Source organism: Heliangelus exortis, chromosome 1 (genome assembly GCF_036169615.1).
Source record: "Heliangelus exortis chromosome 1, bHelExo1.hap1, whole genome shotgun sequence".
NCBI classification, from domain to species: Eukaryota; Metazoa; Chordata; class Aves; order Apodiformes; family Trochilidae; genus Heliangelus; species Heliangelus exortis.
In genome coordinates, this window is record NC_092422.1 from 1,392,983 (window position 1) to 1,420,925 (window position 27,943).

At 50.5% G+C, this 27,943-nt stretch overlaps 1 protein-coding gene across 1 annotated transcript in view; it reads left to right on the top strand.

The window, feature by feature from the left end:
* Positions 1-27,943, top strand: part of FAM168A (family with sequence similarity 168 member A) — a 200,625-nt gene that overhangs the window by 168,562 nt on the left and 4,120 nt on the right. The window contains exons 4-12 of the mRNA XM_071758941.1: positions 3,016-3,141; positions 14,402-14,544; positions 18,529-18,703; positions 21,077-21,207; positions 23,790-24,694; positions 24,758-24,965; positions 25,130-25,851; positions 26,038-26,725; positions 27,456-27,845. Coding sequence (XP_071615042.1) covers positions 3,016-3,141; positions 14,402-14,544; positions 18,529-18,703; positions 21,077-21,189 — 557 coding nt within the window. The 3' untranslated portion in view covers positions 21,190-21,207; positions 23,790-24,694; positions 24,758-24,965; ... (1 more) ...; positions 26,038-26,725; positions 27,456-27,845. The remainder of the gene's footprint in view (positions 1-3,015; positions 3,142-14,401; positions 14,545-18,528; positions 18,704-21,076; positions 21,208-23,789; positions 24,695-24,757; positions 24,966-25,129; positions 25,852-26,037; positions 26,726-27,455; positions 27,846-27,943) is intronic.

A 27,943-nucleotide genomic window follows, 5' to 3' on the forward strand; every position in this document is an offset into this window, starting at 1 on the left:
CCCAGTCAAACATCACTGCTGGGTTTCCTCCATGCTCCTGTATTTCTGTCCCTCATTACAAGAGGGATCTCAGGAGGTTTTCCTGGAGCACCAAACCTGGAGCAGGGTTTTTCTCCTTCAGTGCTGATTCCTCCTTGGCCTCCTCAATCCCTTGTCCCCACCTTCCAGCCCTGTGGTGCTCCAGATTTAGGGTGGTGTCTTCAAAGATGGTTAATTCAGAGCCTGAGAAAGTGCTGGAGGGGTTTGCAATGGCATTGTCCTCTTTTTTTTTTTGGGATGCAAAAAGGGTTTACAAGCCCTGACCAAGTCATGGAGTCCCTTCTGTGGGGTTTAGCATTCAGCCCCTTGCCTGGGAGAAGGTGTTAGGAAATGAAGCTTTAAAATATCTTCATGTGGTGGTGATGGGAGGGCAAGGAACCCACTGAGTCCTCCTGCAGGCCACCCAAAAACCTCCTTTTTCTGCCCCAAAATGACCTTGGCCAAGCTTGGCTGGTTCTGCTGTCAGAATCAGTTTCTTACCTCCAAAAATCACACCTCCCTTCTTCTTCTCTTGCCCAAAAATCCTTCTCTTTTTGCTTCTCCTGAGTTCTCTTGAGCTGGCAGATCTGATCCCACATCTCTTTACCATACTTCTAGGAAAATCCTGCCTGCCCCTTGTGCAGGGAAAAAGGGACAAGGGGACAACAACCCTGCCCTCCAACCTTCTGAAGATCTTGATGAGATGAATAAAAAGGTGCAGGGAGAGCCCACCAAAGCTCCACCTTCTGTGTTCACAAAAAATTCCTTTACAGATGCCATGAATCAATGATTTTCTTGGATTCCAACAGCTGCATCACTTCACCTCCTTTAACCCCATAACTTCACACCAAGGTTTAATCATGGGGTGGTTTGTTGAGGATCAACCAACCCTGGCTTGGTTTTCTTTCCTTAGTAGCTGGGTGTGCAAACCACATCCTGCATGGGAAGCCTGGAGTTAATTTCTCACTTAATTGCTCTTAATAAGCAGGAAGAACTGGCTGAGGCTTTCAGAAGTTGGGAGGTGGTGGGGCTTAAACCAAGGATGGTGAGAGCCACCAGTTGAGATCAGTCTGGAACAAAGTCAGGAGTTTCCTGGCTTCAGGGGTGGGGGGAAATTAAAACAGAAAAAGAGGCTTAGAGGCTCCAACCCCAAGGAGTAACCTGGTTGTAAGGCTTGTGTTGGTGATCTGCCTTCTCCATAGAGGTGCCAAAGAAAGCTTTTGGTGTGATGATGGTCCTGTAGGTCAGTGTTTGCCATGTGGTTGGGTGGGGGTATGGCCAGGGCCACACAGATGTGTGTTATGGAAGTCAGAATTAAGCCCTTTTTCCTTTTTTCAGAAGATTTCAGACTCACAAAGTGACTCAGTTCTGCTGGTTCCCTTCTCCTACCCCATGAGATTTGGCTTTTCAGATCCTTCTGCCTTGTCTTCCTTGGTTTCCTGAATACTTTTCCTGCAAACTGGGAATCAGGGTGACCTGCCCAAAGCCTTCTTCTCCTGGCTGTGCTTTCCAGAGGTTTTTTAAGGACCACCCAAGACTGTGATGGGATGGTGACAGCCATCAGTACCTTCCCTACTGGTGGTACCAGCCATGCAAGCATCTCAGAGGGTTTTACTGTCCATAAAAGGCCTTGCCCACGAGGCTCAGCTTGTTTTCCAGCTGAGAAAAATGAGATCCATGTGGATGGTCCCTATGGACAGAGGTTGACAGTGACATCTGAGGAGGGGAGGTGGCTCTACTGGCCACATCCCCCTGGTGTAGATCTTCCTGCAGGTCCCTTAGCTCAGCAAACCAGTCATTTGGGGCAGGAAACTGGTTTGCTGCAGTCATAGAATCCTAGAATTGTCTGGGTTGGAAGGGAGCTCAGAGCTCCTCAAGTCCAACCCTTGATCCACTCCCCCCGTGGTTCCCAGCCCATGGCACTCAGTGCCACATCCAGGCTCTTTGGAAAGAGCTCCAGGGATGGAGAATCCACCCCTTCCCTGGGCAGCCCATTCCAATGCCTGATCCCCCTCTCCATCAAGAAATTCTTTCTCATGTCCAACCTAAACCTCCCCTGGCACAACTTGAGACCATGGCCTCTTGTCTTGCTGAGAGTTGCCTGGGAAAAGAGCCCAACCCCCCCTGGCTCCAACCTCCTTTCAGGGGGCTGGAGAGAGTGATTTCCCTTCCTCCCCAGGGAAAATTCTGGGAGACAGAATCCCAGAATTATCAGCTTGGAACCTCTGAGAGCATCAACTCCAACCTTTAATCCACAACCACCCCAGAGCACTCAGTGCCACGTTCAGCCCCTTCTTAAAAACCTCCAGGGATGGAGAATCCACCCCCTCCCTGGGCAGCCCATCCCAATGTCTGATCACCCTCCCTGTAAGGAATTTTTTCCTAATATCCAACCTAATTAAGCCCATGTCATCTTGTAAGAAGAGCCCAACCCCCCCCTGGCTCCAACCTCCTTTCAGGGACTTGGAGAGAGTGATGAGGTCTCCCCTGAGCCTCCTCTTCTCCAGCCTCAACACCCCCAGCTCCCTCAGCCCTTCCTCACAGCATTTCTGCTGGATCCCTTCACCAGCCCAGTTGCCTCCTTTGGACCTGCTCCAGCACCTCAAGCTCCTTCCTGAGCTCAGGGGCCCAGAACTGGACACAGGACTCAAGCTCTGGCCTCCCCAGGGCTGAGCACAGGGGCAGAATCCCTTCCCTGGACCTGCTGGCCACGCTGTTCCTGAGCCAGCCCAGGATGCCATTGGCCTTCTTGGCCACCTGGGCACACTGCTGCCTCCTCCTCAGCTTCCTGGCAATGCATTCTGCAAACCATCCCCTCCATGGAGTGGGGAGAGAGAGGACCCAGGGTGTGAAATTCCCAACGATTTGTCCCGAAAAAGCGCGGGGGGCGGGGAGGGGAAAGGAAGAGGGCAGGAAAAGGGGTTGAAATGTGACCTAAATGTGGGAAGTTGTCTTCATTGCTCTGTGTGTGACACCTCTTCTCTGTCTCCACTCAAGCTACACTTCTGATGAAGCAAGCCTGGCCCCAGACCTCCTCCTCCTGTGCCACGGAGGGCACCTTCCACCTCCCGGTGGACACCGGGACCGAGAACAGAACTTACCAGGCTTCTTCTGCAGCATTCAGTAAATAAACCTTTTCTTTTGGGGTTTTACTTGGTTGTTTCCTGCCCCTCAGCCTTCCCCTCCTGTGGGTTTTGGGTTTTTTTTGGGGGGGATGGGGTTCTTTGGGATCAGGTGTGAGATCCTCGGTGGCCGTGGAGGTGCAGGTGAGGGTGTTGGAGGTTTTAGGGGTGCTCATTGAGGGTGTTGGAGGTTTTAGGGGTGCTCATTGAGGGTGTTGGAGGTTTTAGGGGTGCTCTTTGGTACCATGTAGCAGATCCATCACTTTCTGCTGCCAGAACTGCCTGGTGGGAGTGTTGTGTTGCTGCAGTTTACTTCTGGGATGAAATTTTGCAGAGCTCTTTTTTTTTGGGTTTTTTTTTTTCTTCTGACAACAAAGCATCATCCCTGCTTCTTTCTGGGGGCATGGATTGGAACCATGAAGGAGCAAGGAAAGGAGAACACCAATCCTCCTGGAGCTCCTTCAGAGGTGGAAGTCAAGTGGAAAAGGGTGAAGGCTTCTTTTAAGCTGTTGGTTTGGTCCTCAGGAGCAACCCAAGGTTGTTGGCAGCTTTGTGTCTGCAGTGGTGATGGTCTGTGGTTGAGTGCAGGGAAAAAAAAAAAAAAAAAAAAAGGAGATTCTCTTTCCCTTGAAGGTGAAACTCCCAAAATAATTTTTAAAAAATTATTATTTTCAAGAACCCTGAGTGAAATTCCCACCTTTTAACTCAAACTGGCTGAGCAGAGGCAGGAGGAGGAGATGCTGCTTAGGGATAGCAGTCAAGCAGGCTTTTCCAGGTGGAACCTTGTAATCTTATGCCCAAAAAGTGCCTCCAGGAGGGGTGATAAACTCCCTGATAAGGCTCTGGGTGTTTCCCCTGGCATGGGGGTGTTTTCTGGCCCTGCCCAACAGCTCCTGCCTATTCTTGCCCTCATTTTGCCTGCTAAAACTGGGGCATGGTTAGTGGGAGGTGTGCTGCAAACCTGGGGTGGGACTGCTGCTGGGTTCAAAATGGAAAAATCAACCTTCCAAACACCCCTGGAATCTGGAGAAACTCATGTATGGAGACAAAAAAAAATATGAGATATTAAAATAACTCTCCAGGACCCACGTTGTTTGCAAGGCTGGGACCACAGCACTCAAGCATGAGCTTGGGTTAAAGAGTTCCTCACCATTTACCTGCTCCAGGCTGCCTTTTTGCTGCTAAATTAAATCATTTAGAGAATGAGAGAGGGAAGAAATATTTGCTTTGTTGTTTGTTTGTTTTTTTTTTAATTAATAGAATGATTAAAAATAAACCTATTAAAAGCCTCCCAGAGACTTGATCTTGGGAGAGGGATGTCCCAGGCTTTCTATAAAGGAGAGGCTCAACCCCAGATGTGGTGCATGGGCTTCACATCACTCTTAAAGAAGCTGGAAATACTTGGAAAGCCTCAGTTTGTCATTCATAGATATTATTTGGCAAAATCTCCTTGGAGTTCAACCCATGCCTGGATGGGATTTCTTCTCCTCATTGCACCTCTCTGCTTGGGTGAGATTCACATCTCCAAATCAGCAGATATGGGGCAGGAAAGGGTTTTGAGGCCAAATTTGCCTGTGCTCACCCAGGGTGTGTGTTCTAATAATGTGGTCACCAAGCAGCCCCCTGCAGCTTGGTCTTTTTTTCCAGAAAATGGGCATTTCATTTGGAAAAGTAATTTAATGGATAAAGCCTTGAGATTTGATTTGCAGCAGTGCTCCAGGCTTGTAGCTCTCCCTGGGACTGAAAGGTCTGAAAAATCTGCAGATTTTTTTAGGTTGAGCATCCCTGTTGGCTCCAGCTCACCCAGGTTTTGTTCTTGGGATTGAGCCTTCCTTGGACATCCCATGGCAGGAGAGGAGTGGGAGTTTCCTCATGGACATCAGCAAGGTGCCAAATCTGGATGGAGGAGAGAAAAGATGAAACCTGAGTGCTGGGTCCCTCTGTTCCCAGGGTGAAGTGTGCCCACCAGTATGGACTGGAGCCACGTGCTGGGCAGAGAAAAATATGAATAAATATTCAGTAGCTGCTTGGGACCTCCCCACATCTGCACCAGTAAGACAGAAAAGGTGCTGAGGGCTGCACTGGGCTGGGAACCTGCAGGAAAAGCCCATGTGTCAAGGTTTAACACTGCCTGGCAATTAAATCAATTAACAGCTGCTCTCTATTAATTCCCCTCCCTGATAAAGAAAAGGGGATTCCCTTCCTTTGACTTTTTGGTCAGGACACACTTTGCTTTTTGGTCTGTGAGTTCACCTTGGATCACATCCAATTTCCCAGCATCCCTAAATCCTTCTCTGCAGGCCTGTTCTCCATCCATCCATCCATCCATCCATCCATCCATCCATCCATCCCTCCATCCCTCCATCCATCCCTCCATCCATCCATCCATCCCTCCATCCATCCCTCCATCCCTCCATCCATCCCTCCATCCATCCCTCCATCCATCCATCCCTCCATCTATCCCTCCATCCATCCCTCCATCCATCCATCCCTCCATCTATCCCTCCATCCATCCCTCCATCCATCCATCCCTCCATCTATCCCTCCATCCCTCCATCCATCCATCCATCCCTCCATCCATCCCTCCATCCCTCCATCCATCCCTCCATCCATCCATCCCTCCATCTATCCCTCCATCCATCCATCCATCCATCCATCCATCCATCCATCCATCCCTCCATCCCTCCATCCATCCCTCCATCCATCCATCCATCCCTCCATCCATCCCTCCATCCATCCCTCCATCCCTCCATCCATCCCTCCATCCATCCCTCCATCCCTCCATCCATCCCTCCATCCATCCCTCCATCCATCCCTCCATCCATCCCTCCATCCATCCCTCCATCCATCCCTCCATCCCTCCATCCATCCCTCCATCCATCCATCCATCCATCCATCCATCCATCCATCCATCCCTCCATCCCTCCATCCCTCCATCCCTCCCTCCCTCCATCCATCCATCCTCTCCATCATCCATCCATCCATCCATCCATCCATCCCTCCATCCATCCCTCCATCCATTCCCCAGCTTATAGAGATGCCCCAACCCAGGTGCAGAACCTTGCACTTGGCTTTGCTGAACTTCAGGAGGTTCCCCTGGGCTCTGTCCAGGTCCCTTTGGATTCACTGCATCCTTCAGGAGTGTCAGCTGCACCTCTCAGCTTGGTGTCATCTCCAACCTTGATTGGGAACCCAAATCCCATTGTCTGTGTCCTTGGTGAAGACACCAAACAGGACTGGTCCCTGTCCTAACCCTAAAGGGACACAACTTGGTACTGATTTCCACTTGGACAGTGAGTTGGTGACTCTTTCCCATCCAGACAATTCCTTACCCATCCAAGGAATCTTGCTGGTGGTGAGCCCTTCCTGTGGAAACAAGAGGAGATCATAGAATCCCAGAGTCTCAGGTGGGAAGGGACCTCGAGGCCCCTCTGCTCCAACCCTTTTAATGTTATTCTTGTTGATCTGAGCTGTCCCAGCACCCCCTGGAGCTGAGACTTCAAAATTCCCATTCCATGATTCCTGTGGTTACCCTGAAGATGAAGCAGACAGATTCCTCCTTCCCAGGCAGGGTTGGCCTGAGCCACTGCCCCAGTCTGTGTTTGGGAAGCTGCTCTGGATGGAAATGAATCCCAGACTGGTTTGGGTTGGAAGGGACCTTCCAGCTCCTCCAGTTCCAACCCCTGGATGGGCAGGGACCCCTCCCACAGCCCAGGTTGCTCCAAGCCCCATCCAACCTGGGCTGAGACACTGCCAGGGATGGGGCAGCCACAGCTTCCTTGGGCACCCTGGGACAGGGGCTCAGCACCCTCACCCCAAACAATTTCTCCCTCCCCAAGATCTCCTCTCCATCTCCCCTCTTGCAGCTGGAAACCCTTCCCCCTCATCCCATCCCTCCAGGCCCTTGTCCAAAGTCCCTCCCCAGCTTTCCTGGAGCCCCTTCAGGCACTGGAAGTTTCTACAGATCAGTTTGTTCCTACAGCACTTTACAGAATCCCTCAGGTGGGATCTCAGAATCTCAGAATTCTGGGATTACAGAGTCTCAGGTGGGAAGGGACCCCAAGGCCCCTCTGCTCCAACCCTTTTAATGTTATTATTGTTGATGTGAGAAGGAGGAGGCCTTGGGTGCAAAATCTGCCCTGCAAGGAAGGGGATGTGGCAGCCACCACTCCTTCCACCCCCATAGCCCTAAAGAGGAGGGAAGAGGGGTTATTTCCAGGAGAAAAATTTCTCCCTCCCCAAGATCTCCTCTCCATCTCCCCTCTTGCAGCTGGAAACCCTTCCCCCTCATCCCATCCCTCCAGGCCCTTGTCCCAAGTCCCTCCCCAGCTTTCCTGGAGCCCCTTCAGGCACTGGAAGTTTCTCCAGATCAGTTTGTTCCTACAGCACTTTACAGAATCCCAGAATCCCAGGTGGGAAGGGACCTCAAGGCCCCTCTGCTCCAACCCTTTTAATTTTATTCTTGTTGCTCTGAGCTGTCCCAGCACCCCCTGGAGCTGAGACTTCCAACTTCCCCAAGTGGGGGAATCCCCCCCTTCCCCTGGGAGACCATTCCAAGCTCTGACTGTCCTCAGGCTCAACAATTTTCCTCTCGTGTCCCATCAGAACCTCCCCAGGAGCACCTTGTGCCCATTGCCCCTTGGCTTCTCCCTGGGACTCCATGGGAACAGGGAGTCTCCAGCTGCTTTGGAGCCCCCTGGAACATCCTCAAAAGGTCTCCCCTCAGCCTTCTCTTCTCCAGGCTGACCAGACCCAGTTTCCTCAGCCTCTCCTCCTCTGCCAGCTGCTCCACTCCTCTGAGCATCCTCCTGCCTCTTCTCTGGACCCTCTCCAGCCTGTCCCCATCCTTTTTGTCCCTTTTGGGACACACAGCACCCCAGGGCTGCTCTGACAAGCACCAAGCAGAGCAGGATGAGGACCTCTCTGGCTCTGCAGGTGATGCCCTTGGGGATGCAGCTCAGCATCCTCTTGGCTTTCTTTGCTGCTGCAGCCAGGGGGCTCCTTAGGGCTCCTCCTTAGGGCTATGGGGGTGGAAGGAGTGGTGGCTGCCACATCCCCTTCCTTGCAGGGCAGATTTTGCACCCAAGGCCTCTTCCTTCTCACATCAACAATAATAACATTAAAAGGGTTGGAGCAGAGGGGCCTTGAGGTCCCTTCCCACCTGGGATTCTGTAATCCCAGTTCACTCCTGTTGAGCCTCTTGTCCACCAAAACCCCCCAGATCCCTTTCCACAAGGCTGTTCTCTAACTGAATGAGTCCCAGCCTGAACTGCACTCCTGGGTGATGTGTCCCCAGGCTGAAAACCTTGAGCTGGTGATGCAAAATTCAGCCCAAAGCTCCCAGCCCTCCCTGCACACACACCACCCCCTGCCCCCAAAGCCTTTGTGCTATGGTAGAAAATTTTATCTGTGCAATTCAGGGCACTTCTGTGATGCAGGATCAATAAGGCTGAGATTTTCTAGAGGGGCACGAGGCATTTCATCAGCAATTTTAATAGAAGTTGGAGCTTAAAGGCTCACTATTGCTTTTTAAAACCCCAGCTGAACTGCAGAGTGGGGGAAGCTCAGGCCCTGCCAACCTCCTAATCCTGATAAGGTGTTAGATAGTCATGACCAGGCTCTAAAATTAGCTGTCAAACACTCTTTTCCTAGAGGAGCATCCATCATCTCCTGTCATTAAAACTTGATTACACCTCGTTTTTATCAGCAAATTGTTTTCTCCCTTTTTTTCCCCCCCCTCCCCTAATTTATAAACATGGCAGATTACATCTGTCTGGACTCTGCTGTTTAATACCTTTTTTAATATTGGAGTTAAATTGTCCAGGATTCAGCAGCTGGGAAACCTCAGCCTGTGTTAACATTCAGGGAAGGGGAAAACCACGTGGCCTTGAGCTGCTCCACATCACCAGGTGCTCATCAGATGGACACAGAGCTGGGATGCTGGGAGCTGGCAGCCTCCAAGGGCTTGGTTTGGAAAAAAGAATGGGTTCAGAATAGAAAAAAACCAAACTTTATCCATAAGGGTGAAAAACAGGAGGGTGGTTGGGCTGGAGGTGACATCCTTGGTGATGGAGGAGTCTCCACTTCTGCTCCTGTGGTGATTCACAGAATGACAAAAAGTGAGGGGTTGGAAGGGACCCCAAAAAATCATTGAGTGCAACCCCCCTGCCAGAGCAGGGTCACCTCCTGGTGACACAGGGACACATCCAGGGGGGGGTTGAATGTCCCCAGAGAAGGAGACTCCACAACCTCCCTGGGCAGCCTGGGCCAGGGCTCCCTCACCCTCACAGGGAAAAAATTCTTTCTTATTGTCAGGGTTTAGCACTTGCCCAGCAATTAAACCAATTAACAGCTGCTCTGTGTTAATCTCCCTTCCCTCCCTGATAAAGAAAGGAGAGAGAAGAAGGGAGAGAGACTGATGGGTTGGGAACTGAACTACACAGCTTGAAGGAAACAGGGATGAGAAATAGAAAAAATGACTCCATCTATAGAAATAGACAGGAAAATGGATCCCAGGTTCCTCCCCCCTTCCCCCCAAGAACTCTCAGGTCACCACCCAGGCTGCAGGGCAGCCCTGGGAAAATCCAGGCTGGAATCCTGGAGTCAGCAGCAGTTGGGAGCTGGAGGCAGGAACACACAGATTCAGGCTGGGATGGATCAGGAGCACAGGCAGAGGAAGGGATGGGATCCTCCCAGGATGCCCAAGCAAAGAGGGAGAGGGGAAGAAGGGGAAGCAGGAAGGGGTTTGAGCCTGGGGATCCCTCCAATTTCTCCTGAGGATGAGGTGGATGGGATGGAATCCTCTGGTTGCTCAATTCTGGCATCTCTCTTGTCCCTTCCTCCCCAAAGGAGGGTTCCAGGTGGGACCTCTTGACTCCTTTTCTCCTTCTGGAGGGCAAAATGTTGCTCAGAGCTGAGCAGTGTCCCTGGTTCTGCACCCCAGGCTCCAGCTGGAACTATAACCATGGAGTGGGATCAGTCCCAGCAGCAGCCACTGCCTGAGAAACTTGCTGTTCATTTCAGCAGTGCAGCTGCTTACAAGAGACTCAGCTGGAAGCAAAAGTCCAAGGCAGAAAATTCCCTTTATCCTGCCCCAAACCAGGACACTTATATTTATGTGGAACCTCCTGTGCTCCAGTTTGCACCCATTGCCCCTTGTCCTGTCACTGGGCAACACTGAGAAGATTCTGGCTCCATCCTCCTTGCTCTCTCCACTAACATATTTATAAACATTAACAAAATTTTAAAAATAAACATTAAACACCCCTCATTCTCCTCTTCTCCAAGAGCCCCTCAGCTCCCTCAGCCTTTCCTCACCAGGAGATGTTCCACTCCCTCCATCCCCTTGGTGCCTCTGCCCTGGACTCTCTCCAGCAGTTCCCTGTCCTTCTGGAACTGAGGGGCCCAGAACTGGACACAAGATTCCAGATGTGGCCTCCCCAGGGCACAGAGGGGGAGCAGAACCTCTCTGGACCTACTGACCACCCCCTTCTCATTCCCCCCAGGTGCCATTGGCCTCCTTGGCCATGTTGGTGGCTCCTGGGCATCCTTCCACCCACCAGCACCTCCAGGGTCCTTTCCCCTTCTCTGCTCTCCAAGAACTCAGTCCCCAACCTTGGGGTCTAGATGTCACCTCCAGCAGGTGACACAGGGACACATCCAGGGGGGGTTTGAGTGTCCCCAGAGAAGGAGACTCCACAACCTCCCTGGGCAGCCTGGGCCAGGACTCCCTCACCCTCACAGGGAAAAAATTTCCTAATATTTCTATGGAACCTCCTGTGCTCCAGTTTGTACCCATTGCCCCTTGTCCTGTCACTGGACATCCCTGAGAAGCTCCTGGCTCCATCCTCCTGGCTCTCTCCCCTTCCATATTTCTAAACACTCCTGAGCTCACCCCTCATTCTCCTCTTCTCCAAGAGCCCCTCAGCTCCCTCAGCCTTTCCTCACCAGGAGATGTTCCACTCCCTCCATCCCCTTGGTGCCTCTGCTCTGGACTCTCTCCAGCAGTTCCCTGTCCTTCTGGAACTGAGGGGCCCAGAACTGGACACAAGATTCCAGATGTGGCCTCCCCAGGGCACAGAGGGGGAGCAGAACCTCTCTGGACCTACTGACCACCCCCTTCTCGTTCCCCCCAGGTGCCATTGGCCTCCTTGGCCACGTTGGTGGCTCCTGGGCATCCTTCCAGCACCCCCAGGGCCCTTTCCCCTTCTCTGCTCTCTGTGACAGTTTGGACCCTGGATTTCCTCTCACTGCTTCCATCTCTCATTTAAAAAGAATTCATCCCTTTCTAATGTGAGTCAGAAAAAGTATCACTGGTTAATGAACACATTTTCTCCAGTCTGCAGGAATCAGGAGGCTGGGAGGGGCTGTTTGGGACTTCCTTGAAAGCTCCTTGTTATCCTCATGCCCTTCCAGTGGCAGATAATATGGGAATATGGGATGTTCCAACCAGACTTGAAATCTTTGGCCTTCATTAATGCTGCCCCAAACACTGGCTGAATAAATTTTCTCATATTTGGGTGTTCAGATGTCTTCATGCTGGGCTGAGCCTTGACTTCTCCTCTCCATCCTACAGTCTTCAGGGCTCTTTGCTTTAAGGATGATTTCTCCCAACCCTCCTGTGAGACCTGGCCAACATTTCTCACCCCATGTCCTTCTTCTTCCATATTTTTTTTACAGATCCCATTTTTTTTGAAGTGTTCATCCAGCTGTGACCAACACCCAGGGTGTCCCATAGCACCAGCTCAGCTTTAAGTCTACCCTAAAAATCAGAGAATGGCTCAGGTTGGAAGGGACCTTGGAGATCCTCTCCTCCAACCTCAAGGATGCTCCAAGCCTCATCCAAGCTGTCCTTGATCCCCTCCAAGGAGGAGGCATCCACATCTTCTCTGGGAAGTCTGTCCCAGAGTCTCACCATCCTTATACTAAAGAATTTCTTCCTAAGATCCAGTCTAAACTGCAGTTTAAATCCATTTCCCTTGTCCTATCACTGGAAACTCTTATGAAAATTCCCTCTCCATCCTTCCTGGAGGTTCCTTCAGGGATTGGGGGGCAGCTCCAAGGTCCTCCTGGAGTCTTCTCTTCTCCCACCTCCTTCAGCCTCTCCTCATAGCAGAGCTGCCCCAGCCCCTGGATCATTTTTGTGGCCTCCTCTGGACCCTTAAACATTCTTGAGGCTTTTCCTCCCATTTAGCCCTTGAGTAATAACATTGCAGGGTCAACCTCATGGGACTTTCCTTGAAAATTCCTCTAAAGGTTGGGAATTCAGGCCCCCCATGTCCTTGGTGCAGGGATCCCTGGTCCTCAGGGCAGGTTTGGTCCTTTAGGTGCTGTGTTTGCTCTTCTGGTGCTTTGCTGCCAGGTAACAAAAAATTAATTACAGCTTTTATAACTTGCTTAAAACTTCATTTGGGAGAGGAAAATCAGTGGAGGGGATGGAGGTCAGCACCATATTCAAGGCAACAGGTAAGAAGGTACCTTGAAAGGATGCAGAAGAGCAGAGATCCTTAGGGGATGCCCTCACTCCTGGGAAAACCTTTAAAAAAGAAAGATAAATATGAGCAGACTTGCATTAGGGAAGCTTGAACTGGTACCACTGGGTCTTGCTGGAAGGAAATAAAATTACAGAAACACCAGAGAGCTCAGAACTTAATGGAAACAGCAGCAAAACTCCCAAGAGACCCCCCCAGAGCCAGCAGCTCACACATTATCCCTGAGGTTGGTTTTTATGAGGGTAGGTTATATTCTGGGGAAAAAAATTCCACATTTTGGAAGTTATTCCTCCTTTTCTTTTGGTCCTCACAAACTCAGCATCTCCCAAATGCTGCAAGAAAAGTGAAAGTTTCTTGAGACCTTTGGGAAAGTGTCAAAGTGGGACTTGGATGCTTCAGCAAAGGAGCCTGGTGGGATGCTGGGTTGCAGAGCTTCTCTTAGTGGCAGGATGGGTGGGAAGGTTCTTGAGCATCATTTGGGGTTGTCTGTCCCACCTGGAAGGTTCTTGAGCATCATTTGGGGTTGCCTGTCCCACCTGGAAGGTTCTTGAGCATCATTTGGGGTTGTCTGTCCCACCTGGAAGGTTCTTGAGCATCATTTGGGGTTGTCTGTCCCACCTGCAAGGGGAGGTGATGGGCACAGTTTTCCTCTGCAGGGGAATAGACTGCTTGGCACTGTCCACTTTGATGAAATAAATGAATATATAATATATATATTTAAAGGCATCCATCATTTTCAACTTCCCAGGAAGGTTTGGATCATCAGTGTTGCTGTTTCCTGGTCATTCCTTGGGGATGTAGGCAGAGGACAGCCAAAAAATGCCATGAAATGAGATCACCCAGTAATTAAATTTTAGTTTTGAGCATTCTATGATCACACCATGAGTAAAAGTGGCACGACAAAAATATGGGGAGGAGGAGGAAAAACCTAGAATCATAGAATTGTTTTGGTTGGGAAAGACCTTTAAGAGCATCAAGGCCAAGTGTTAACCCAGCCCTGCCAAGGCCATCCCTAATTTTCAGAATTTCAGAATTTAAATTTTCAGAATTTCAGAGTTTAATTTTTCAGAATTTCAGAATTTAAATTTTCAGAATTTCAGAAAAAAAACATCACCCTCAGCACCACAGCTCCAGGGCTTGGAAATCCCTCTGGGGTTTGTGACTCCACCACTACCCTGGGCAAGCTGGGCCAGGGCCTGGCAACCCTTTTGGGGAAGAAATTGTTCCCAATATCCAACCTAAACCTCATTTAGCCAAGGGCTGGATGCTGGACTTGGAGGATTTGGTGGGTTTCATGGCATGGCAGTAGATGCAGGTGTATTTTGGGGCATTTCCTCCCTTCAGAGTGATGCCCAGCAAGCAACCACGTGGAGACACAGCCCCAAATTCCTGAGGGGCTTCCTTGTTACCTCCTGGGGTTGAGCACCCACGTCCTGCCGGGATGGAGGGGCACGTGGTGGGGCTTTGGGATGCCAAGGGTTGGATCCTTTGGATGAGACCTGCTCTAGCATGGGGGTTGGTGTGCAGCAGAGTCAACATGGTGCCATCCTTCTGGCTTGGTCAGCTTGGGAATCAGCAGCTCAGGATGTGGGATGGCCCAAGTTGGATGGAGCTTGGAGCAACCAAGAGGTGTCCCTGCCCATGGCGGGAGGGTTGGACCTGGGTGATTCTGAAGATCCATTCCAATCCAATCCAAACCAAACCATACTGGGATGGTCTCACCAGCTCTGCAGAGGTCAATCCTCACCTTAACTTGCTCTTTTTTTCCAGGGTACACTGCAGGGACTCCCTACAAGGTCCCACCAACCCAGAGTAACAACGCCCCTCCTCCCTACTCGCCGTCTCCGAACCCGTACCAAACTGCTATGTACCCCATCAGAAGTGCCTATCCCCAGCAGAACCTGTACACCCAGGTAGGTACCAACCACAGCACCTCCTTGCCTTGCTCAGCCATGTGGAAACACAGCCCAAAATTCCTGCAGGGCTTCCTTGTTACCTCCTGGGGTTGAGCACCCACGTCCTCAACAGTGGAATCAACGTGGTGACATCTTTCTGGCTTGGTCAGCTTGGGAATCAGGTCCCTTCCCCCAAAATCCCACACCTGACTGCCAGGGCTTGGTGGCTTCAGGATGGTCCCTGCACCCATCTCTTCCCCACCCTCACCAGCTCTCAGAACTCCTCTTCCTCAGAGCCACAGATGGCTCTGGGTCACCACAAGATCCACTCACTGGTGGCTACTGGCATCTCACTTGACTTGGATCCTCCTCCTCCCACCTCCTCTGGAAAAGCCCCTGTGTCACTTCACCACAGGGATGATCCAGATCTGTGTCCTCATGGAGCAGCTCCTCCTCCAGCACCTGGAGGGGTTTCCAGTACCATCTTCTCTGCTCCTCCTGCATTGCCACCACCTCCAGCTTCATGCTGGGGCCAGGATCCTCCACAGGGATGCAATTTAACACCCACGTCCTGCTGGGATGGAGGGACACGTGGTGGAGCTTTGGGATGCTTTGGGTTGGATCCTCTGGATGAGACCTGCTCTAGCATGGGGGTTGGAGTCTAGCATGGTCTAGATATGGAGTCAACATGGTGACATCCTTCTGGTTTTGTCAGCTTAGGAATCAGGTCCCTTCCCCCAAAATCCCACACCTGACTGCCAGGGCTTGGTGGCTTCGGGATGGTCCCTGCACCCATCTCTTCCCCACCCTCACCAGCTCTCAGAACTCCTCTTCCTCAGAGCCACAGATGGCTCTGGGTCACCACAAGATCCACTCACTGGTGGCTACTGGCATCTCACTTGACTTGGATCCTCCTCCTGCCACCTCCTCTGGAAAAGGCCCTGTGTCACTTCACCACAGGGATGATCCAGATCTGTGTCCTCATGGAGCAGCTCCTCCTCCAGCACCTGGAGGGGTTTCCAGCACCATCTTCTCTACTCCTCCAGCATTGCCACCACTTCCAGCTTCATGCTGGGGCCAGGATCCTCCACAGGGATGCAATTTAACACCCACGTCCTGCTGGGATGGAGGGACACGTGGTGGAGATTTGGGATGCCAAGGGTTGGACTTGATGATCTCTGAGGTCCCTTCCAACCCAGACAATTCTAGGATTCTAGGATTCTATGGTCTAGCAGTGGAATCAACATGGTGACATCTTTCTGGCTTGGTCAGCTTAGGAATCAGGTCCCTTCCCCCAAAATCCCACACCTGACTGCCAGGGCTTGGTGGCTTCAGGATGGTCCCTGCGCCCATCTCTTCCCCACCCTCACCAGCTCTCAGCACCCCTCTTCCTCTGGGTCACCACAAGATCCACTCACTGGTGGCCACTGGCATCTCACTTGACTTGGATCCTCCTCCTGCCACCTCCTCTGGAAAAGCCCCTGTGTCACTTCACCACAGGGATGATCCAGATCCATGTCCTCATGGAGCAGCTCCTCCTCCAGCACCTGGAGGGGTTTCCAGCACCATCTTCTCTGCTCCTCCTGCATTGCCACCACCTCCAGCTTCATGCTGGGGCCAGGATCCTCATCCTGCTGGGATGGAGGGACACGTGGTGGAGATTTGGGATGCCAAGGGTTGGATCCTCTGGATGAGACCTGCTCTAGCATGGGGGTTGGAGTCTAGCATGGTCTAGATATGGAGTCAACATGGTGACATCTTTCTGGTTTTGTGAGCTTAGGAATCAGGTCCCTTTCCCCAAAATCCCACACCTGACTGCCAGGGCTTGCTGGCTTTGGGATGGTCCCTGCACCCATCTCTTCCCCCCCCTCACCAGCTCTCAGAACTCTTCTTCCTCAGAGCCACAGGTGGCTCTGGGTCACCACAAGGTCCACTCACTGGTGGCTACTGGCATCTCACTTGACTTGGATCCTCCTCCTGCCACCTCCTCTGGAAAAGCCCCTGTGTCACTTCACCACAGGGATGATCCAGATCTGTGTCCTCATGGAGCAGCTCCTCCTCCAGCACCTGGAGGGGTTTCCAGCACCATCTTCTCTGCTCCTCCTGCATTGCCACCACCTCCAGCTTCATGCTGGGGCCAGGATCCTCATCCTGCTGGGATGGAGGGACACGTGGTGGAGCTTTGGGATGCCAAGGGTTGGACTTGATGATCTCTGAGGTCCCTTCCAACCCAGACAATTCTAGGATTCTAGGATTCTATGGTCTAGCAGTGGAATCAACATGGTGACATCTTTCTGGCTTGGTCAGTTTGGGAATCAGGTCCCTTCCCCCAAAATCCCACACCTGACTGCCAGGGCTTGGTGGCTTCGGGATGGTCCCTGCACCCATCTCTTCCCCCCCCTCACCAGCTCTCAGCACCCCTCTTCCTCAGAGCCACAGGTGGCTCTGGGTCACCACAAGATCCACTCACTGGTGGCCACTGGCATCTCACTTGACTTGGATCCTCCTCCTGCCACCTCCTCTGGAAAAGCCCCTGTGTCACTTCACCACAGGGATGATCCAGATCTGTGTCCTCATGGAGCAGCTCCTCCTCCAGCACCTGGAGGGGTTTCCAGCACCATCTTCTCTGCTCCTCCAGCATTGACACCACCTCCAGCTTCATGCTGGGGCCAGGATCCTCATCCTGCTGGGATGGAGGGACACGTGGTGGAGATTTGGGATGCCAAGGGTTGGATCCTCTGGATGAGACCTGCTCTAGCATGGGGGTTGGAGTCTAGCATGGTCTAGATATGGAGTCAACATGGTGACATCCTTCTGGTTTTGTCAGCTTGGGAATCAGGTCCCTTCCCCCAAAATCCCACACCTGACTGCCAGGGCTTGCTGGCTTCGGGATGGTCCCTGCACCCATCTCTTCCCCACCCTCACCAGCTCTCAGCACTCCTCTTCCTCAGAGCCACAGATGGCTCTGGGTCACCACAAGATCCACTCACTGGTGGCCACTGGCATCTCACTTGACTTGGATCCTCCTCCTGCCACCTCCTCTGGAAAAGCCCCTGTGTCACTTCACCACAGGGATGATCCAGATCTGTGTCCTCATGGAGCAGCTCCTCCTCCAGCACCTGGAGGGGTTTCCAGCACCATCTTCTCTGCTCCTCCTGCATTGACACCACCTCCAGCTTCATGCTGGGCCCAGGATCCTCCACAGGGATGCAATTTAGGGCAGGTGTCCTCTGGAAATCACCTTGATGCCCCTTGCCACTGGAGATCACAAGCTCTTTGGAGCAGTCTGGCTTTCCCCCTCCTATTTAATGCCAAATAACCAACTTCTCCAGCAGCTGCAACCTCATGGAGAGGTCTTTCCATGCCTTGCTGAGACCAAAACATCTCCTTTTTCTTATTTTTTTTTCTTCTCCTTCCACTTCCATCAAGTGAGAGCTGCATAAGCTGTCGTGGTCCAAACCCACCCCTGGTTCCTCTCTGATCCCAGCCCCAGCAGGAGGTTGGCACCTGGTAGTGGTGGCCAGCAGCAAGCTTGAGGTGGAGGAAGCCTTGGACTTGGTGTTGCCTCATTTCTGCTTCCCAGGGCAGTGGTGGCCTTGGCAGTGCTGGGTTAATGGTTGGACTGGATGATCTTAAAGGTTTTTTCCCCAACCCAACCAATTCCATGATTCTGTGAAGTCAAAAAGTGAAGGACTGTCACAGTGGAGCTGCTCTGGGCTTGTGGTAGAGGGGCTGGGTTTGGGAAGCTCCAATTTCCCACCTGGAGCAGAGAGAAGTAGTTGTGGGGCTGTTGTGGGGCTGTGCTGCCAGCAGGACCAACCCCAAAAACATCCACAAAATCCCTCGGTTGCTCCTTCCACAGCAGCACCTGCATCTCCATTGCACGATCCCTGCTTCTGGCTGTCTCTAAACAAAACATGGGCTTGAATCAGTGCTTTGAATGCTTTTGAATGCCCAAATGATGTGGTTTGGTTTTCTTTTTTTTTCCCCCTTTCCCACCAGGGAGCTTATTACACCCAACCCGTGTACGCGGCTCAGCCTCACGTTATCCATCACACCACCGTGGTGCAGCCCAACAGCATCCCCTCAGCCATCTACCCAGCCCCAGTTGCTGCACCCAGGACCAATGGTGTGGCCATGGGGATGGTTGCTGGGACCACCATGGCAATGTCAGCAGGTAAGAAGGAAAAAAAACCACCAAACAAAAAAAAAAAAGGTAAAAAATCTTTCCAGGTTCTCAACTGCGGTTTCGTCTTTTGGGTGGGATGGGTTCAAAGAACCCCGGCAGGGGACTTGTCCTGGATCAAAAGTTCTCTGTGTAGCCAACATCCTGCCTGCAGCTGCTTCTGGTAGTTTTTTTCTGGCTGGTTGCCACCTCTTTGTGGGCAAAAATCAATGTATTTGCTGCTGGGACTGATCTCACTCAGGTTTTAGGATAGCAGAGGAGACCCTTGGGTCACTCCAGAGGGATGAACATCCTTAGAGTCATTATTTTATCTGGGTGTTCCATAGGTAGAGGATTAACCAGGTTTGTCCATCTTCAAATCTTGTTGTATTTCTACTCTCAGGCTCCTTTTTTTGCCATACTTATGGTCTTGCTTTCGTTTGATGAACTGAACATTAACCAGAGTTTGTATATCCCAAATCGTCTTCATTTTATGGGCAGGATTGCTTCAAACTGCAATTAATTGAGAGGACATTAAGTGAGGATAGGAGCTGGCTTTTTTTTTCCCAGCCCTGTGTTTCTCTCATTCAAAATTGTTACTTTTATATCCTGAATTATGCCCAGAAATCCATCATCCACCCTCTCTGTACCTCCCTTAGCTGTGAAAATGGGGTAAAATCCCTGTTGGAAGTAGAGATGTTGCAGCCTGGCTGGGACAAGAACCACTCAGAGATTTCCTGGGGCTTATACTGAAAATTAAACCACATGGGATGGCTTAGAATTCCCTTAGGGCTTCATCAATAGAAGTGTGGCCAGCAGACTGGAGGAGGTGATTCTGCCCCTCTGATTTTTTGAGGTCTCACCTAGAGTATCATCCATGTCCAGTTCTGGAGCTCTCAACACCAGAAGGAGATGGGACCTGTTGGAAAAAGTCCAGAGGAGGTCACAAAAATGATGGGAGAGATGGAGCAGCTCTGCTCTGGAGCCAGGCTGGGAGATTTTTGGGGGTGTTTGGGAGAAGAAGAGGCTCCAGGGAGATCTTGGAGCAGCTTCCAGTGCCTGAAGGGGCTCCAGGAAAACTGGGGAGGGACTTTGGACAAGGAAATGGAGTGATGGGATGAGGGGTAATGGTCTTAAACTAGAGCTGGGGAGATTTAGAGCAGATCTTAGGAAGAAATCCTTTATTATGAGGGTGGTGAGACCCTGGAACAGGTTTCCCAAAGAGCTGTTTGGAGGCTCCATCCCTGGAGACATTCCAGGTCAGGCTTGATGAGGCTTTGAGCAAACCTGATCTGCTTGAAGATGTCCCTGCTCACTGCAAGGGGGTTGATTTTTGAGATCCTTTCCAATCCAAACCCTTCTGTGGTTGTATGATTGTAGAGAAAGCCAGAAATGGAGTGTCCAGTTGTCCAGAGAAGGGCAAAAAAGCTCATTAAGGGTTTGGAGCACAAGTCCTATGAGGAGCTGAGGAGCTGGAGCTGGAGAAGAGGAGGCTGAGAGGAGACCTTATGGCTCTTTAACTACCTCAAGGGAGGTTGGAGAAGGGAGGAAAATTCCTCTTCTCCTTAGTAAACTCTGAAAGGACCAGAGGGACTGGATGGAAGCTGCACCAGGGGAGGTTGAGGCTGGATTTAAGGAAATATTTTTTCACTGAGAGGGCTGTCAGGCATTGGGATGGCCAGGACAGTGGTGGAGTCCCCATCCCTGGAGGGATTTAAAAGGGATTTGGACTTGGTCCTTGAGGACATGGTTTAGTAGTTAGATGATGGTGTCAGTCAAAGGTTGGACTGATGGTTTTGGAGGTCTCTTCCAACTGAAATATTCTGTGATTCTGGGTTGCTTCAAGCACCCAGATAGCACCCATCACGGAGTCATTTTGGGGCTGTGTTCTCCTTCCCCTCATCTGCTGAAGGCACCGTGCACATTTTCACCTGAAATCCCTCTGGGTATCAGCTGCAGATGAAAAGAAGAGTCTGCACCAGGCAAATCCTCTGGGAGAGGATCCTTCCTTTTCTTGCATCCCAAAGCTCTCAGCTCTGGGACTTCAAACGAAGCGAAATATCTCCCGTGGCTTTTGGGAGATGAGTGGCAAAGCTCATCCTGATTTCCCCGTGGAAGTCTGGGGATTTTTTCTGATCTTTTACAGCTCCCATTCCTTCCACTTTGGGCCCCAGACATTGCAGATGTTTGCAGTGAGTTTAGCCTGGTGCCTTCAAGCAGGTGGAAGGTGTCAGCAGGTTAGGGAGAAGGCAGGTTGGAAAAAGAGGAGTTCAGGGCTGGAAGTAACCTGGAAAACATCCTGGAGCTTCAGGTGGGTTTGGAACTCTTTAACCCCTCCTGACTGAGCTCTCACCTTTGTTAACTTCTTTCTCTGGCTCCTTGCAGGAACCTTGTTGACCACCCCACAACACACTGCCATCGGAGCACATCCAGTTTCTGTGCCAACATACAGGGCTCAAGGAACCCCAACCTACAGCTATGTCCCCCCCCACTGGTAAATCCACTTGCCAACTCATGTAAGTGCTGCTTTTGCTCTGCCCTCCCTCACCTGGGCTGGAATAACCCCAAGCACCAGTGCAAATCCAGGGATATCCTGCTGGGAAGCAGCTCCTTGGAGTCCCAGTGGAGAGGAAATTCCTCAGGGATCCCCAATGTGTCCTGGTGGGATCCTGGGGGGCATCAGGAAAAGTGTGTCCAGCAGATCCAGGGAGGTTCTCCTCCCCCTCTGCTTTAGGGAGACCAAACCAGAGGTTTCTCAGTGCAGCAGCCACACAAATCCCTGAAGATTCTTCCCAAAACTGGTAAAGTCAAAGTCAATTTCACAGCAAAAAGCTGAGGGAAATAAGGAAAACCAAGAGAGGCCAAGCCTTCAGAAGGTCTGGCACTGTATTTTCAATTTTATCTTCAAATAAAGGAAAAAGAGACAACACCCCAGGAGCAGGGTTGGACATGAATGCACAGAACAACCTCAGGTGATGTTTTGTCTTAACTGGAAAAGAGTTTTCTTTTTAAAACATGCTGAACACTTCTACTTAAAATTGAAAATAGTACCAGGAAAAATATTAGAAAAAAATTGTATATATCTAATTGTCAGGGTTTAACACTGGCCCGGCAATTAAACCGAGTACCAGACGCTCTCTATTAATCTCTCTCTCCTCCCAGATAAGAAAGGAGAGAGAATAAGGGAGAGAGACTGATGGGTTGGAAACTAAACTACACAAATTTAATGAAACAGTAATGATAAATAGGAAAAATTACTAAATATATACAAATATACAAGAAAATGGATCCCAGGTTCCTCCCCCCTTCCCCCCAATAGCTCTCAGGTCACCACCCAGGCTGCAGGGCAGCTCTGGGAAAATCCAGGCTGGAATCCTGGAGTCAGCAGCAGTTGGGAGCTGGAGGCAGGAACACACAGATTCAGGCTGGGATGGATCAGGAGCAGAGGCAGAGGAAGGGATGGGATCCTCCCAGGATGCCAGGTGAAGGAAAGGAAGCAGGAAAGGCAGGAAGGGCAGGCAGCTGGAAGCAGGAAATCTGGCTTGGCCCTCGTGATGCCTCAAATTTATACTGAGGATGAGGTATATGGGATGGAATACTCTGGTCAATTCTGGCATCTGTCTTGTCCGTTCCTCCCCAAAGGAGGGTTCCAGGTGGGACCTCTTGATGTTTTCTTCAGAGCTGAGCAGTGTCCTTGGCTCTGCACCCCAGTCTCTAGCAGTAACTATAAACATCAAGTGTTATCAGTCCTAGAAACACACACTGTCTGAGAAACTTGCTCTTAATTTCAGCAAGTGCAACTACTTACAAGAGACTTAGCTAAAAGCAAAAGTACAAGACAGAAAATCACCTTTATCCTGGCCCAAACCAGGACACTAATATGTCTCCAGGGGTCAGCAATGTGTCCTGGTGGCCAAGAGGGATCCTGGGGGCATCAGGAAAAGTGTGTCCAGCAGATCCAGGGAGGTTCTCCTCCCCCTCTGCTCTGCCTCTGGGAGACCAAACTGGGAATCCTGGCTCCAGTTTGGGGCTCCCCAGTTGAGGAGAGACTGGGATCTACTGGAGAGAGGCCAAGGGAGAGCTGGGAGGGTGCTGAAGGGACTTGAGCATCTCTGCTGGGAAGAAAGAGTGAGAGCCCTGGGGCTGTTGAGGCTGGAGAAGAGAAGGCTGAGAGGGGATCTCTGAATGTCCATCAAGAGCTGAGGGCTGGGGGGCAAGAGGAAGGGGACAATCTCTGTTCAGGGGTGCCCAGGAACAGGACAAGGAAGAATGGGGTGGAGCTGGAACGTGGGAAGTTCCACATAAATAGAAGGAAGAACTTTTTCCCTGGGAGGCTGAGGGAGCCCTGGCCCAGGCTGCCCAGAGAGGTTCTGGAGTCTCCTTCTCTGGAGATTTTCCAACCCCCCCTGGATGTGTTCTGTGTGTCCTGCCCTGGGGGATCCTGCTGGGACAGGGGGGTTGGATCAGATGATCTCTAGAGGTCCCTTCCAACCCCTGACATTCTTTGATTTAATGATTCTAAACAACAGGATGAATGTAGGAATTATTCCTGCATCCCCCAGCACTGAACACACATCCTGACACCCCCAGCCAGCCAGGCTACCCTCCTGCTAAAAAAACAAGTTTAAATTCCAGTGATGCTTCCCCAGCATGTCCTAATCCTGCCAGGAATCATCAAGGGTGTCATGGTTCTGATCCTGGAGGTTCTGGAGTCTCCTTCTCTGGAGATTTTCCAACCCCCCCTGGATGTGTTCTGTGTGTCCTGCCCTGGGGGATCCTGCTGGGACAGGGGGGTTGGGCTGGATCAGCTCCAGAGCTCCCTTCCAACCCCTCACATTCTATAATTAGTTAATTCTATGAATAATTAGCCACCCCCAGCATTGCCATGGCTTCTCTCCTTCCAACAAAGCTGCTGGATCCCTTTGTCCAGGTGATCCTTTGTCTCCAGAAGATCCTTTATGGAGTTCACCTCCTGCCTGCCCATGGCAGGGGGGATGGAACCAGATGATCTTTAAGGTCCCTTTCAACCCAAGCCAGTCTGGGATTCCATGATCCTTCTTTCTAACTCCTTCTTTTTAATCCATTTGCTCTTTTCCAGATCTGGAGTCCAACATTGTATGCAACTACACAAGTCTTACATCAGTGCTGAGGCCACTGCCCTGCAGCACCTCATCTGTTTGCAAGAACAAAAAAGAGAAAAAAACCAACAACAACAAGTGCAAGGGTCACTTTATGCATTCTTTAGTGGTTTTTGTAAAAGCTGCTTTTTCTAATCTTCAGCCTCTTTTTTTTTTTTTTTTTTTTTTGGTGTTTTGGTTGGGTTTTGGTGTTTTTTTTTCCCCCCCCTCCCTCTTCCTCCTCCCCAAGCCACATCCCTCGTGTAACACACACACTGACACTGAGCAATAGTCACCTTCTCTCTTTGGTTTTATCTCAGTTTGAAAGCTCAGAAGATCCACTTCCCCCAGCATTGCCCTTCAGAGTGGTGCAAAAACCCCCCCTCTCCCCTTACCTCTCCTTCATTTGGGTTCTTTTCCTTATTTTGTAATTTTCCCTGTTGTTGATGAGAGCCTAGATTCTTCTTTTTTATTTTATTTTTTTGGCTAGCAAGAGTGGTCGATGTTCAGGGTACGATGTGAAAAGCACAGTGCTGGTAGGCAGGCTTCTTCTGGTTTGGCTTTTTTTTTTTATTTTATTTTATTTTTTTTTGGGGGGGGGGGTTGTATTTTTAGTTGAGTAAATATAAATTATTTAATCTTCCATAACAATATGACAAAAAAAAATTGGTGTCTTCCAGATAGCTGTCGTGATAGATTCTCCATGCATTATCTGCTGTGAAATTCTGAACTCATCCCTTCTTTTGTAGGAGTTAAGAGAATTATAAAATATCATTAGCAATGTAACACACTTGTCTTAGGAAGTAGGAGGATGGAGTCACCAGCAGGGCTGCTTTTTCCAACCAGGAAAATGGATCTTGTGTGCTGGGAAGGAAGCAGTGGAGATGTGGGCCCTGGGAGCAGCTTTCAAAAAAAAAAAAACAAGTTTAAATTCCAGTGGAATTTAAAGCTTGGGAAAATTTCTTGTTCCCCAGCAGCCTGGGGGAAAAGTTCCACCCATGCATGGTGCCATCTGGGGGCAGGGATGTGCTGGGTGGCTGGGGAAGAAAGCAAGATGTCCAAGAGTTGGTCTGAAGAGGTTCTTAAGGTCTAGGGGTTGATTTGAAGATCTTCTCCAGGTCCAAGGGTTCTTCTGTAGAGTTTCTCCAGGTCCAAGGGTTGTTCTGAAGAGCTTCTCCAGGTCCAGTTGATTTGAAGATCTTCTCCAGGTCCAAGGGTTGTTCTGAAGATCTTCTCCAGGTCCAAGGGTTGTTCTGAAGAGTTTCTCCAGGTCCAAGGGTTCTTCTGTAGAGTTTCTCCAGGTCCAGGAGTTGGTCTGAAGATCTTCTGCAGGTCCAGGAGTTGGTCTGAAGATCTTCTGCAGGTCCAAGGGTTCTTCTGTAGAGTTTCTCCAGGTCCAGGAGTCAGTTTGAAGAGTTTCTCCAGGTCCAGGAGTTGGTCTGAAGATCTTCTCCAGGTCCAGGAGTTGGTTTGAAGATCTTCTGCAGGTCCAAGGGTTGTTCTGTAGAGTTTCTCCAGGTCCAAGGGTTCTTCTGTAGAGTTTCTCCAGGTCCAAGGGTTCTTTTGTAGAGTTTCTCCAGGTCCAGGAGTTGGTCTGAAGATCTTCTGCAGGTCTAAGGGTTGTTCTGTAGAGTTTCTCCAGGTCCAAGGGTTGTTCTGAAGAGCTTCTCCAGGTCCAGGAGTTGGTTTGAAGAGCTTCTCCAGGTCCAGGAGTTGGACCAGGTCCAAGAGCAGGTTTAGGAGCTGGTCTAAAGAGCTTTTCCAGGTTCAGGGTTTAGTCTGAAGATCTTTTCTAGTTTCAGGGGTTGATCTGAAGAGCTTCTCCAGGTCCAAGGGTTCTTCTGAAGAGCTTCTCCAGGTCCAAGGGTTGTTCTGAAGAGTTTCTCCAGGTCCAGGAGTTGGCCTGAAGATCTTCTGCAGGTCTATGGGTTGGTCTGAAGAGTTTCTCCAGGTCCAAGGGTTGCTCTGAAGGGTTTCTCAAGGTCCAGGAGTTGGACCAGGTCCAAGAGCAGGTTCAGGAGCTGGTCTTAAGAGCTCTTCCAGGTTGAGGGCTTCATCTGAAGATCTTTTCTAGTTTCAGGGGCTGGCCTGAAGATCTTCTGCAGGTCTATGGGTTGGCCTGAAAAGCTTCTCCAGGTCCAAGGGCTGGCCAGAAGAGCTTCAGGCCAAGAGTTCAGGAGGTTCAGGAGCTTTTCCAGGTTCAGGGCTTAGTCTGAAGATCTTCTGCAGGTCTATGGGTTGGCCTGAAGAGCTTCTCCAGGTCCAAAGGTTGTTCTGAAGAGCCTCTCAATGTCCAGGGGTTGGTCTGAAGAGCTTCTCCAGGTCCAAGGGTTGTTCTGTAGCATTTCTCCAGGTCCAGGGGTTGCCCTGAAGAGTTTCTCCAGGTCCAGGAGTTGGCCTGAAGAGCTTCTCCAGGTCCAAGGGTTGTTCTGAAGAGCCTCTCAGTGTCCAGGGCTTAGTCTGAAGAGCTACTCCAGAGCCCAGTGGTCTGGGGAAAGAGCAGCTGGGAGCTGGAGAAGAGTTTTCAGAGCAAGGCAAGGGGGAAGAGAGGTGGCCTCACCTTGCACATACATTGTTGGCAGTGCCCAGACCAACCTGTGACACCTCCATGACCACTGAGGTGTTCCTCCATTCTTTGGGTGACAGCTGGGCTTGGAGACTTCAGGAGAAATGCTCCAATCCAAGCCCAAATTCCAGCACCAGGGAGAAAGGCTGGAGAGGGGGATGATTTCCAGGATTTCTGCTTGGTGAGTGGGGAGCAGTTGGGAGAAGAAGAAGCAGCAATAGCAATAAACATGGCACATTTTTTCATGGGAAGAGGCAAGGAAAGGGCAGCTGATCCATATGGAATGGGCTGGGGGACAACAGGCTGTGCCACAGGGGTCATTTTGGAGCTTTAACCCAAGGCCACCAGGAGGTGGAGCAGACTGTGACACCTTGGGGTGTCCAAGAAGAGCAAGAAATTGTCTTGAGAGCAGCAGAGAGGTTGCATTTCCATCCAGTACTGGGGGACAATTTATTTTCTTCTCCTTTTTTTTCCTCTTAAAACAAAAGCATCACTGGGTTTTGATTTGTCCCTCAAAAGAGCCACATTGACCCAAAAATGTTTGCAACCATCTCTTGGGTCACAAGAGACCAAATCCCAAGTCCTTAAAGAGCTCAGAGATGTGGCTGGTGTTGAATCAGTGTCCAGATGTTTCTCTTGGTTGCTCTGCTTGGATTACATCTCCTTTTGGAGGTTTAAGACAAGGCCACCAGGAGGTGGAGCAGACTGTGACACCTTGGGGTGTCCAGGAAGACCAATAAATTTTCTTGAGAGCAGCAGAGAGGTTGCATTTGCATCCAACACTTGTGGACAGTTTATTTTGAACTCTTTGTCACTAAATCCATCCCAGAAAAAAGGCTTTTCTTCTCCTTTTTTTTCCCTCTTAAGACAAAAACATCATTGGGTTTTGACTTCTCCCTCAAAAGAGCCACACTGACCCAAAAATGTTTGCAACCATCTCTTGGGTCACAAGAGACCAAATCCCAAACCCTTAAGGAGCTCAGAGATGTGGCTGGTGTTGAGTCAGTGTCCAGATGTTTCTCTTGGTTGCTCTGCTTGGATTACATCTCCTTTTGGAGCTTTAAGCCAAGGCCACCAGGAGGTGGAGCAGACTGTGACATCTCACCTTGGGGTGTCCAAGAAGAGCAAGAAATTATCTTGAGAGCAGCAGAGAGGTTGCATTTCCATCCAATACTTGAGGACAATTTATTTTGAACTCTTTGTCACTAAACCCATCCCAGAAACAAGGCTTTTCTTCTCCTTTTTTTTGCTCTTAAAACAAAAGCATCACTGTGTTTTGATTTGTCCCTCAAAAGAGCCACACTGACCCAAAAATGTTTGCAACCATCTCTTGGGTCACAGCAGACCAAATCCCAAACCCTTAAGGAGCTCAGAGATGTGGCTGGTGTTGAGTCAGTGTCCAGATGTTTCTCTTGGTTGCTCTGCTTGGATTACATCTCCTTTTGGAGCTTTAAGCCAAGGCCACCAGGAGGTGGAGCAGACTGTGACACCTTGGGGTGTCCAAGAAGACCAATAAATTGTCCTAAGAGCAGCAGAGAGGTTGCATTTCCATCCAACACTTGTGGACAG